Source organism: Colossoma macropomum, unplaced genomic scaffold (assembly GCF_904425465.1).
Source record: "Colossoma macropomum unplaced genomic scaffold, Colossoma_macropomum, whole genome shotgun sequence".
In the NCBI taxonomy this organism is placed as follows: Eukaryota; Metazoa; Chordata; class Actinopteri; order Characiformes; family Serrasalmidae; genus Colossoma; species Colossoma macropomum.
In genome coordinates, this window is record NW_023494801.1 from 15,964,469 (window position 1) to 15,976,826 (window position 12,358).

Consider the following 12,358-nt stretch of genomic DNA (forward strand, 5'->3'; position numbering starts at 1 on the left):
TTAACTTTCCAGAAAAAATGTACAGGGTGATTAAAAAAGATTCATCCGATTTCAAAGCAGCATATTTTTACAACCGTGAGGCGCCTAGGAACTAATCACATACCAATTGAAAGAGGGAGTTTCTGACTGTCAGCACGGCAGTGAATCTCCAACAGTTTAGAGCATTCGTCATTGCCAACAGTTCCAAGATAAATGTCACCAGCATCACCACATCTCACGCCGTGTGACTTTTTTGTGGGGGGTACGTTAAGGATTCTGTTTATGTGCCACCACTCCCAACAGCACTGGATGATCTCCGAAATCACATTGAAAGAGTCATGAGTACAGTGACACCCAACATGCTCAACTGAGTATGGGATGAATTTGACTTTTGATATTGTCCATACAGCTGAAGGAGGTTCATATTGAGCACTTGTAAAATTACATAATAAACTTTACGCTCACTTAAAACATTTACAATTTACTGCATTGTTCTGTAATGATTTACAAGTGAAATAAAACATTTTGAATTCAGATATGAGACCAAATCTATCCATAAAAGCTTTTAAGATTGAGCTGTTCCTTTATTCTGGATCAGGAGGCCATTTATCAACCATACCGTCTAAGACAATATTAAAGCCCCCTCCTATCAACAGAAAAGCATTTGGATATCTAGCTAACCATCGACGTTCATTTTCCAATTTACTACTGTACCCATAAATGCTAGCAATGATGATAATGTCATGATCATTATTACTGGAATGAGATTCTTGTAGAAGAAATATGCCCTAAATTGTTTGGCAAACAAAAATAAAGCTTTCCTGTTAACTATATTATGTAATCCTTGAGTGTTAAATGAAATAAAGGATAAACTCGACATACTAAGGTGAACAATTATAACACACACATATTATCTAAGCCGCTTATCCTTCTGGGTTGCGGGGGTGCTGGAGCCTATCCCAGCAGTCATTGGGCAGAAGGCAGGATACACCCTGGACAGGCCGCCAGTACGTCACAGGGCAGACACACAAACATACACATTCACACACATGTTCACACCTAGGGGCGATTTAGCACGTCCAATTCTCCTGACTGCATGTCTTTGGACTGTGGGAGGAAACCCACTAAGAAACAGGGAGAACATGCAAAACTCCACACAGAAAGGACCCAGGTTACCCGGTCAGGGAATCAAACCCAGGCAACAATTAAAACAGTGACATGAGATAGAAATTAACAGTAATGTAAGTTAGTAGTCAAATGGATTCCAGATCCGCACCCACTGATAAGAAACTTCAAGTGATATGAGTGAACTCTTTTTTCCCTCACAATTTGAAGTACAATACGTAGAGATAAAACGGAAATAAGGTGAAGGAGACGAGCAGTTCTGTTCGTCTGATCTTGTAGTTTGAAGGCGTCATTCTGCGCTATGGTAGTTTCACTCCCAACCAGCAGATGGCGCACATGAATGGCCTTTGTTGGCTGCTTAGGTTTTTCTTTTCTCTCAGTGCCTCGTTGCGAGGACCACCGCTGCCATTTTGTTGTTGCAACGGAATCCTGAAAGCGTTGGACGCTTATTTTTTGTAAATGAGTAAAAATAAACCGTTGTAATTTGTCGTGAACAACTCCGAGGCAGAATGCTGTCCGCCGCCCAGCTCCTCGACGAGTTAATGGGCCGAGATAGAAACTTGGCCCCCGATGAGAAGCGCTGTAACGTCCGCTGGGACGACGAGACTGTGAGTCACTGCAGATAACGAGCACCTAACGTTAGCTTAGCGAGCTAATAACAATTATGCTAGCCAGAATTTTAGCTTAAAACAATACAAAAAATAACGCTGCTTATTTTCTTAAAGTACTTATGTTCGGATCACGTCAGATGTTGCGAGATCAACCAAACTAACGTAATCGACGTCAAATTTGCCTGCGTGATGTAGCGGTATGTTGTAATACGGTGCTGCATTGCGCGCCACACAAGTAGGTTAAGTGTCTAGCTAAACTAGCTTGCTAACGTTCTTAGATAGTTTGGCGTTTTTGGCAGGTAGCTAACTAGACAGCCTGGGCATTATCAACCAGATTCATTTCTAAGCCTGTACCCAACGAATTGCATTACCCTCGTATGTGAGCTCTTAACAAACGTCCACGAGGTTGTTAAAATGTCTCCGTGCTGTTAAATTGTGTTCTCTAAGCAGGTGCGACCTTTAGCTAAAAAGCGCTCTGAGCTTCTACACGGTGGGCGGTGTTTTAGCTGCAGCGACTTGGCTAATGCTAAGTTAGCTAAAGTTAGCGTAGTATGTTAGCGTCCCCCTAACTAAATATAGATAGGGGTCCTCTCAGGTCTTCTGTGCCCAAGTGCTTACTGGTCAAGTCAAAACAAGCTACGAGGAACTAGGATTGTAGGGTAACTTAATTAATAAAACACGTAACGCTAACGTTATTAGATGATGTTGGGCCTCTGTTTCATAAGCTTGACTTGATACGCGCGGCAGTTTTTTTTTAAAGTTATATAGTAAGAAGGTAAAGTGCTCCCCGAAATCATTGGTTTGATGTGAAATGCGCCGTTCTGGAGAAACTTTGCGAGTCAGAATTATTTCCGGGGTGGTGATAGGAACCAGACGACTGAAGCATTTAATGCCTCTAAAAGCTACTTCAAAGAAAGTTAGTACTTGAAAGGTTTATGGCTGCACTTCCTTATCCCTGAGATACTGTTCATGGTGGAGAGATATCTGTAGGTCGCTGGAAGGCAAAATAGTGCCTAAGGTTTTTTTTCCGTAGTACCACTGTATTACCATTACTAACAGGACATGTTAAAGTTCAGAAGATGTGTAGGATCACTGGTCGTATTGGTTAATAAGTAAAATAGTTATGTTTGTTTTGTAGATGTCACAACACTGGTTGCTATGCCCACTACTGTAAATAAATCTGAATTGCTAATTTCTTCTATAGTGCACCATTTCACATCAGACCACTGTGAATGACTTTGCTTACATCTCAGTGATTATTCTGAAATTCAGAAAAAAAACTTTATAGCCATAATAATAGATGAGGAGCGTTTGGGACGTTTTCCCTGTCACATAGGTAGTTGCCAGGGTTTTTTGCAATAGCATACTATGACCGATGTTCACAATGTTCTACACACGTAACTTGTTTATTTTAACGATGGCTGTTTTGTTCTAGATTTGATCCCTTGTCTTTCTTTTTTGGTCTTCTTTTTATCACAGGTCTGCAAGTATTATCTCTGTGGCTTTTGTCCAGCTGAGTTGTTCACTAACACGCGCTCTGACTTGGGTATGAATATGTTTCTTGTGGTTCTTTAGGATTAATTTAAGTAGCAGCAGTTTGTCCTTCAGGTATCTGAAACTCATAATGATGAAACTTTTTCCTTTCCTAGGTCCTTGTGAAAAGATTCATGATGAAAATCTCAGAAAAATGTAAGTGAAATATCCTTTTAAACTACAGCCTGTTTTGTAGTAGGTATTATCCAGAGTTTGAAATAACATGGTTATGTGTGGGGCAGGTATGAGAAAAGCTCCCGTTTCATGAAGGAAGGGTATGAGAGGGACTTCCTGAGGTACCTTCAGAGTCTTCTGGCTGAGGTGGAGCGCAGGATCAGGAGAGGCCATGCCAGACTGGCGCTGTCACAGGCCCAGCAGAACTCTGGAGTATGTGAATATAAAGCTTTTACTTCTTTTGCAGTCAGTCTTAATCACCTGTGGTTAAATAGCCATGAATCTTGTGACATCTTGGGAGAAGATGTGTTTAAATAGCAGTTTTGTTGGTGTACTTTTTTGCTTTTAAAAGTATTTTAACTGTTGCGGTACCACAACTATGCTTAGTTTTGCCCATGCTTACAGGGACCTGGCCCATCTGGGAAGAATGAGGAAAAGGCCCAGGTGCTCACAAAGAAGATTGAAGAACTTGTCGTCCAGGTATGGTTGTGTTGTGTATAGAGATGCAATACTGCTCCCGAATATTGGCCCAAAAGCATCCATGTTTACTAGTAAAAATGTATCGATACCGCGTGATACCATGTGACGTAAGCCTAGGTATGCTGCCACTCTAATGAACATAACACTCAAGCTGGTAGTGAACAGAAGTCTCCTTGCACAGAGGAGTGTTGCTGATGGCAAAAGTTGGACGCATAGTTGGTCACTTTAAACACACGCATATGAGGTTTGGTTTGTTCAAACGTACATTGTAAATTCTAATCAAAGAACAGGATTTCTAAAATCGCAAATTGTGTGCCTGGCTTCAGAGAACATTCAACTTCAGCTCAATCAGCCAGCTATTCAAGAAAGCTCCAACAAGATGTAGAACTAGAAATGTGAGCTCCTTAGATTAGCCTCGTGTGTGATTCCTGCTGTCAATTTGCTACAGAGACAGATGAGTGTGTATCAAAATCATAAAACATGTTTCTGTTTACTTTTAATTACTAAACGTACTTACAGCTGTACAGATGTGCTTTTCTTACTTGGAACAAAACCCGCTCTTCTCCACTGCAGTGCTACTCAATCCAAGGTAACAAATGGTGACTTACTTGTGTAGCTAAGTGTGTTAGCTACACAACAAGTCGCACCTGGCACCTTTGCTTAATAAGTCGGTAGCATATTTAACCATGTTAAAGCAGCCAAAACATCAAAGCCAGCCTAAAAGAAAATGAAAAACTCGTTACTGTTAGTCAGGTTTAACACTGAGCAGCTACAAATCAGAAGTTTTTCTGACCACTTCATATTTCAGATATGCCTTAGAAACAAGGAAGGGAGATAAATGCTGCTTGTTAAAGAAGTGCAGCGAGGTGATTCCAAATGTGAGCAGGTATATAAGAGCAGGGTTAGCACTGAAATATGCAGTGCAGGAGTTCTTCAGGACCAGAGTTGGGAACCATTTTGAACCTATAAATTAGACTCTTACTCTTTGTAGCTGTTGCTTGTCTGAAAATATCTTGTTAAACCATGTAAATTAAGAGCCATCACAAATTGCATTGGCAGGATTTCCAACTGCTGAATGTTATCTTTCATATGAATATGGCACTTATGAACTTTACGCAAGAAATTGATTGAATCTTAATGCGGTTGTAATAAGATTCTAATTTTTTAACATGTGTATTTGTTTCCAGATTGAAGAACTGGGCTCAGAAGGCCGTGTAGAGGAAGCACAAGGCATGATGAAGCTGGTGGAGCAGCTAAAGGAAGAGAGGGAGCAGCTCAGCTCAACACCTTCTGTGAGTTATAAATCTGTTAACTACAGTGTTTTAACAAATTTAACATCTGTTTCATTCTGTGGAGTTTTGGATGAACTTTAGTTTTAGATGGGGGAAGTTTTGACTCTAAATTGTTTATTGGTAATTTCAGACAATTGAGAGCTTTGCTGCTCAGGAGAAGCAGATGGAGGTTTGTGAAGTGTGTGGTGCTTTCCTCATCGTTGGCGACGCTCAGTCCAGAGTGGATGACCATCTAATGGGCAAGCAGCATATGGGCTATGCTAAAATCAAATCAACTGTGGAGGAGCTCAAGGTGAGTGTGCAGCATGTTCATGTATGCTTTAATGTGAAAGTAATTGGGAGTTAGTAGTTGAGAATCCTTGTTAATAATTCATGAAATTCATGTTTGTTTTTTTGGTTATGCAGTTATTTTTTGGTATGCTGACATTCCCTTAACCATCACAAAATGTGTTCAAGAATATTAAAAAGCTTTCTGATGTTTAAGGCATCTTGATTGGTTTACATTTCTGCCTTTGTTTAATCAGCATTCTCTGTAGCATACAATTTGAACAAAGCTGCTTTTAATGGCTTTTAGGCAAGCTGTATTTCGATTTTGGGCAAGCAGCTCCATTAAAAAAAAATGTATTTGCTGAAATTCTGCAGGAGAAACTTCGTCGGCGCTCAGAGGACCCAGAAAAAGAGGACCGGAATAAGAGGGAGAGAGAGAGGGAAGACAGGGAGCGCGAGAGAGAAGAGCGAGAGAAGAGGCGCAAGGAGGAGGAAGAGCAGCGAGAAAAGGAGCGGGAGAGAGAGAGGGAAAAGGAGCGGGAGAAAGAGAGAGAGCGAGAGCGTGAACGGGAACGTGACCGGGACAGAGAGCGGGAGCGAGAGAGACGCAGCAGACGAAGCCACTCCCACAGCCGCCACTCCAGCAGGGCATCAGATCGTCGCAGGAGCCGCTCACGGGACAGGAGGAGAAGCAGAAGCAAGGAACGGGAGAGGAAGCGTAGCAGGTGTGCATGCTCCAACCCAGGTCAAGCCCTCAGTAACAGTGTCTGTTATAAATTATGAGGAATATTAAACTGGATCAGCATATGGCTGTGTTGCACAGGCCTCTCCTCTTCCTGGAGTTACCAGTGCAGAGAACCAAATGTTATGGTTTCAAGTACAAAAATATCTGACTCTTTAAGCTAAGAAGAAAAATAAGTATCTCTACAACAGTGTTTCTCAACCTTTTTTTAGTTATAGCACCCTTGAAAGGTATGCAAAATCTTGTTACCCCAGTCTAAAATGTATTTTTAAAAAAATGTGCACTCTGCATCCCTCTGACAGCCAATAGGCACACACAACGCATGCGCTCGCTATAGCACATACGTATATACATATCACTGCTGAGATATCTCTGGATTATAGTCGACTCATGCAAGTTGCACAACTGTCGTTTCTAGAATTTTTTATCATAATTCCTTTTATAATGTCAGCATTGTTCAATTGTGTGTGTGTTTTGGGACGCCACTCTCGACGAAGCCAGATGGCACCCTGGTAGAGCTGCTCTACAACATGTTTGTTCCACCCAATGAGATTAACAGGCTACAAGATTTAGATAAACAAATCTGTTGAATTCATAGAATCATTAAACGTGATTACCTATTACATAGCTTTGGTCATTATGTTAGTAATGTTAAAAGATCTGTTTCTGTACTACAGTGCAGTTTTTCAGTGACTGTATGTAGCAGAAGCAGTGCTAAAGCAGACCATTATCTTGCCATATAAGCAGCCTTATTTAACTTTTTTCAGGTGAGGATGCAGTCACCAACCAATAGTACATGACTAATAAATGCACCAGAATGTAACCTGGTGCACTTGGCTAATGTTAACTTGGCATACTCTTTACAAAGTGATATTTTTTTTTTGGTAAAAATAAGAGCTAAAATAACCTGTTCTCTAGTTTACTAGCCTACATAGCATTGGCAAATAAATGTAACTGTTCAAAGTGAAAATTTGAAAAATAGCATTTGGCATATCAAAATATATCCTATCCCATGTCATGGACACTTGCTTGATAAATGCCATGCACCTGATACTGGTCCAGTAAAACTACACTGCAAAAAAAAGGATGCTGATTTGATTCAGATTATGTTAGTTACGTCAGATTTTTGAATAGACAGAAGTGGATGTCATATTCTTGTGGAAACGATGACGCACACATTTGAATCAAGTCCTTTTTCCCCCAGTGTAGGCTTGCCCTAGTCTTGAACTGCTTTTCCACAGCATGGAACTGGCTTAGCTCAACTCTACACTACTTGCTTTTGGCACCAGCTACTTCGTTTTCCACTTTAGGTATAGTCAGTGGTTGTCATAGCAATGCCACATGAAAGTACCGTGATGTAAAGGACACCAATATTGTTCAGAAGAGACTGGCAGCAAGACAAAAGACTACTGAAAAAGCAGGGGAGTTTGGGGAAACAGCACAGAGCTCAGATGATGAGATGAGACTGGTTGCTCAAAGGCGACGCAAGAGGGTACGCTAACCTATTAGCTATCGTAAGCAGATGTGTTGATGGTAACAGTTCTCTTTGACCAGTCAGTAGTCTGCAGTTTTTCTGCGTCACCTTTTAGTATTGGCTCAGCTTGATTGGACCCTCGACAAAAGTGATGCCAAAAATAGTACCTAGAAAACATAGAAAACCAGAAAAGTCGAGGTGAGTTGCACCAATTCCGTTTAGTGGAAAAGGGGCTTTGGTAAAGCTACGCTTGAACCTGTTATTGAGGTTCCAGTAGTGAATCCTATTCCAGTGCATGTTATCTTGCTTCACTGTTCATAGTGAGGGATACTTTAAATGTTTTTAATACTGTAGTTGCTATCAGTTGTGTGTTGAACACGCTTGGTTACTAGAACATTCTCTGTTGCTAATCAGGAGCCGTGACCGGGAGAGGAGGCGTAGCAGGGAGCGCTCGGACAGGAAGAGGCGTTCCCGCAGCAGAGAGAGGAGGAGGTCCCGGAGCTCGGAGCGCAAGAGCCATCGACACCGCAGCCGTAGTCGCGACAGGGATAGAGACAAAGAGAAGGATAGATCTGCCAGAGACAAAGGTAAGACCAGAAATCTTAGATGTCCTCCTAATCCTGTGACATAGGCCCCTTTTACATTGTGGGACAGGAGGGTTCTGAGTATGGAGAGTAACCATTCCCGTGGCATTTCCACGCGGATATGATTTGGCACAGAATGCATAGTTTCCTCGACACTGTTAGCTAACAGTACTCTGGGCTGCAGAAGTGGAGATATGGCCAAAAATGTTATCACGATAAACAAAATTCATATCAGTCGATATCGATACATATTGCGATAAATGTCAAGTCATTATTTCTTTCAAGTTTGAAGGCTGATTTTTGCTCCTCACTGGTTAATTGCGGTTTTAAGCTATGCTTTATGGTCAGAACATGACAAACACTTGCCAAACAATTCTCAAATCTGTCATGGGACAGTGGGAGAAAGTTTCTGGTGAGCTGTTTTTACCAGCTGGAAAAGCATGGCCGCAATTTTTGTAATATTCATAATTTAAGGAAAAAAAGCTTATTTTTAGCTGTCTGATGACAAGTGCTAGGCTATCCGGTTACAAATTTTAAACTGTTTAGTTTCTCAACAACGTCAACTTAGTACGAACAGCAAATATTAGCTGGCTCGGTAGCTCAGTGATGGATCACACCACCTTATTGCCATCCCTCTTGCCACATCCACATCAGAGTATATCACAGTATTCAGACACCAGCTAGCAGACATCTGGAATATCTCTATAGTAGTTTAAGGGGTAAACCGCAATATATCTAACACTAGACAAACAGAGTCCTCCTTTTAGGTATGTCTAAACTGAAATCGATGCTTTTGTGTCTTGTTTGATCTACAGTAACATCAATTTGCCGTGTTGTGTGAGTGACGGAGTGCTGCTTCATGTTAGCCAGCTGTAACTTGCATGAACCCACTTCTTTCTTGCACTTTTGTTGCTTGGAAATGCACTAATACTAAAATGACTATGTAGTTGTGAGGAGCAGACATTTTGTCGCTGCTAAAGCTTTTTAGCTAGGATGTTAGGAAGTAGGTGAGTTACGCACAAGATAAAATAGCTAAGCCAGCACTAAGACCTAGTACTAACTTGGGCAGGATGGTGCTAATTTAGCCAGAAGTTTAACAGGTCACTCACCATATTTGACTTTAGATAGATGTGGAACAAATGCTTGACACAGCTGCAATTTTAAATAGTCATCATTTATCTATTTTTGCTAACCACTTTGTCCTAACATGAAGTTATGAAGGTATGTTTTTTTTTTTTTTATGTATTTTTGTGGAAGCACTGTGAAAGCCTGAAATGTGTTCTATAACTACTATTCTGTATAAATATTATAAGCCCTCCAAGAGGAGTTAATCATTTACAAAGCATTTTTCAAGTGCTGGGAGTCTTTAAAATTCACCTCAGTGCATTTTAAAGTATTTTATTACCAGTAGCCACAATGCGTTGCAGCCTTACTGCTTATGCTAGTATGCCTACAAAAATCAGCAATATTTTTATGGAGCATATTGGATCTTGTGTCTAGTGCAAAAACATGCAGTTTCTCCTAAGTTTGACAAACCATGTCACATGCGTGTTCATCACTATAGTTGTAATGTAGTTCATCCATATCATGCAGTCCCTGGTATGTAAGTGTTTTGTGCTATTCCTGTAAATGAGATCTGTGCTGTCCCCTCAGAGCACAAGGACTCAGAAGAGAAGAAAAGTAGTGGGAAGGGCTCAGGCGACGAGCGGCCCAGTGAGCCCCTGAAGCCCGAGCCCATGGAGGTACAGCCTCCCAAAACAGAGGTGAACGGCACCACTGAAGACCTCCATTCTGAAGGTGACACTCAGTCCAATTAAAACTGATCTGATAGGACCTCAGATCAGCTCCAGGTAAGTGCACTCTCCCCCTCCAGCTTGGCTCCTTCCCCCTCCCCTCTCCCTCCCCCCTTTTTCTTTCAGTTATGTCTGTGATTTTTCTTCCTGTTTTTTAATAGTGCATCGTAAGTATGCACTGAAGATGGGACTAGAGGCTGAAACAGAAGAAGGTAGAATGAAACACAAACCCAGAGGGAAAAGCCAGTGTAGTCCTGAAAAACATGCCTGGAGGTACTTTGTTTTGTATCGGTCATACACATTTGTCTCTTAGACAAGTTCTCTTCCAAATTAAGGTTTTTTTTTGTTTTTTTTTTTTTAATTTAAATTTCCTGCCTCTACCTATATACATTTCTGAACCTCAACTGTTAACTCAATGCTCGCAGTAAGAAAATGCTGTGATATTTGTTTAATTGATACATAGAACATAAAATGGTGTGCCTATGTATGCATCCACATATATAAGCACACAGCAGTTTTAGCTGTATTTGTAATGTCTGAGGTGTTCACGGAAGGAGCTTTTTAAAAATTCATTAAAACTGCAGTCAGTATTGATTCTGTTCTCCAGTTTCATGGATGTGTGCTTCCTTGCCTTGCACTTTAATGCAGTCTGTTCTTAAAGTCGAGAGCCGATAGCATTGGGATGATGGAAGTGTAGGGTTAATGAATTATTGCAGCTGACTTCCATACCTCACACAGCGTTGGTGTTGTGAGCGACCCCATGAAAAGCCAAATTAAAAATCAAGGATACTGTCAAACTGTACAGGTACTCACCCAAGGTACTCCTTTCTCTACCCACATCCATTTGAATGCTGTTGCCTGTGAACGTGTTTCAGAGCTTGATGTTTTTGGTTTCTTTTCATTTTTTTTTTTTTCTCCAGTTACGGTTAAGATCCTCAGGCTTTTCTTTTTTTTATTTGTTTTTGGTTGATTTTGAAATGTCAAATGCCTACTGCACTTTAAACAAGTTGGAAGCAAAATGTTGGGCTACACAGATGAACCCGGTTGATATCCCAGAGTCGCATGTCATACACTGATCTAATCATTGGGAAATGTGATTTTTCATGCGAGTTGTGCTTTCTTTGTTACTAATATTTTTTTAATTTGATTTAAGCCTGTTTAATATTGGCAGTTTAATGAACAGGTAATCCACCTGTTTTTTGGAGATCACAACATACTCCACCTGTTATTCCCATCACTCGTCTTCAGTGGACGAGGGGATATCAATCGGGTTACTCTTATGGAGGGAAAAGTCAAACATAAGTGCATCATAAATAACTTTTAAAGTTCTGAGGTTTTGTTTGTGTGCTTTCCCTTAAACTTTTACATGTTGAACTGAATGGTCACTGAGTGTTGCTATCTAAAGTACAAGAAGGGCCAAAAACAATTAGGCAGGAAGAAGATAACAAAAAATCCAAATGTCCTTCTCCAGCCAAAATTGTCATTGCAGTGCTAATTACTGTCTAATTGGAATAAAAAGTAACCAATGGATTTACACCTCTGTGTTTAATTCTGTAGTAGTCCATTAGCTGAAGTTGTTTAAGTGACCATGAATATGATGAGGGAGTTTTTATTTTTTCCTATTTTTGTGTGCAGCAAATGACTGTTTTGCTGTGAGCAAATGGGATTTCAGCCACTAATTGTCTCTCTCTGACCATTTGTGCACGTCAGGGGGCGCTGGGACAGCTGAGTGAGGAAGACCCGAAGACCTCCTATCTTCAACATGTCAACTCCGCTGCTTAAAACAAGGTGAACCACAGATGTAGTGGCCTAAATAAGATAAAAGGAATAAATGTAAAATGGTTCTGTTGCCCTTTTCCAGCAGTATCACAGGACCTTGTTTTTACCATGTTTCTGTTCCTTCGTACTTAACTGTTATGAGCTTATAAGCCTTTAAGTACATGAAGGTCCGTTCTTACTTCTGTTAGTATGCATTTAATAAAAAGTACCTGTGACATGTTTGCTTTGTGCAGTTGGGTCTCACTTCACATTTTAGAATTGGAAAAGCAGTTTTGGAGTATAATGTACAGTGTTTGGACTCAGGCCCTGATTGGGCTGTCTCTCGCTTAGCTTTCATAATTTTTCCCCTCTCTGTAAGCTATATCCCAAATGTTTGATCACTTTTAGTTTAGAAAAGTGGATTTTCATTTTGTTCATATTTTTAAAATCCTGTATTTTGTCTTGAATAAAAAGTCAAAATGAATTTACTGGAAAGTGTCTTGTTAATTGATGACTGTTACGCTCTATTGGGGAAAATAAGGTTTA

At 40.6% G+C, this 12,358-nt stretch overlaps 1 protein-coding gene across 1 annotated transcript; it reads left to right on the plus strand.

Annotated features, from left to right (window-relative positions):
• The first annotated feature begins 1,613 nt into the window (after positions 1-1,613).
• luc7l3 (LUC7-like 3 pre-mRNA splicing factor) lies at positions 1,614-12,296 on the plus strand. Its single transcript, XM_036590498.1, has 11 exons — positions 1,614-1,712; positions 3,195-3,261; positions 3,365-3,404; positions 3,491-3,635; positions 3,828-3,902; positions 5,090-5,194; positions 5,325-5,486; positions 5,837-6,186; positions 8,092-8,264; positions 9,915-10,111; positions 11,765-12,296. Exons 1-10 carry the CDS (start codon positions 1,614-1,616, stop codon positions 10,076-10,078), a joined length of 1,380 nt encoding a protein of 459 aa, XP_036446391.1. The 3' UTR covers positions 10,079-10,111; positions 11,765-12,296.
• Positions 12,297-12,358: the final 62 nt, after the last annotated feature.

Coding starts and splice junctions, on each gene's coding strand:
- luc7l3 (XM_036590498.1), top strand. CDS start 1,614: ATGCTGTCCGCCGCCCAGCTCCTCGACGAGTTAATGGGCCGAGATAGA. Junction 3,262..3,364: donor TAACACGCGCTCTGACTTGG/GTATGAATATGT, acceptor TTCCTTTCCTAG/GTCCTTGTGAAAAGATTCAT. Junction 3,636..3,827: donor AGGCCCAGCAGAACTCTGGA/GTATGTGAATAT, acceptor CCATGCTTACAG/GGACCTGGCCCATCTGGGAA.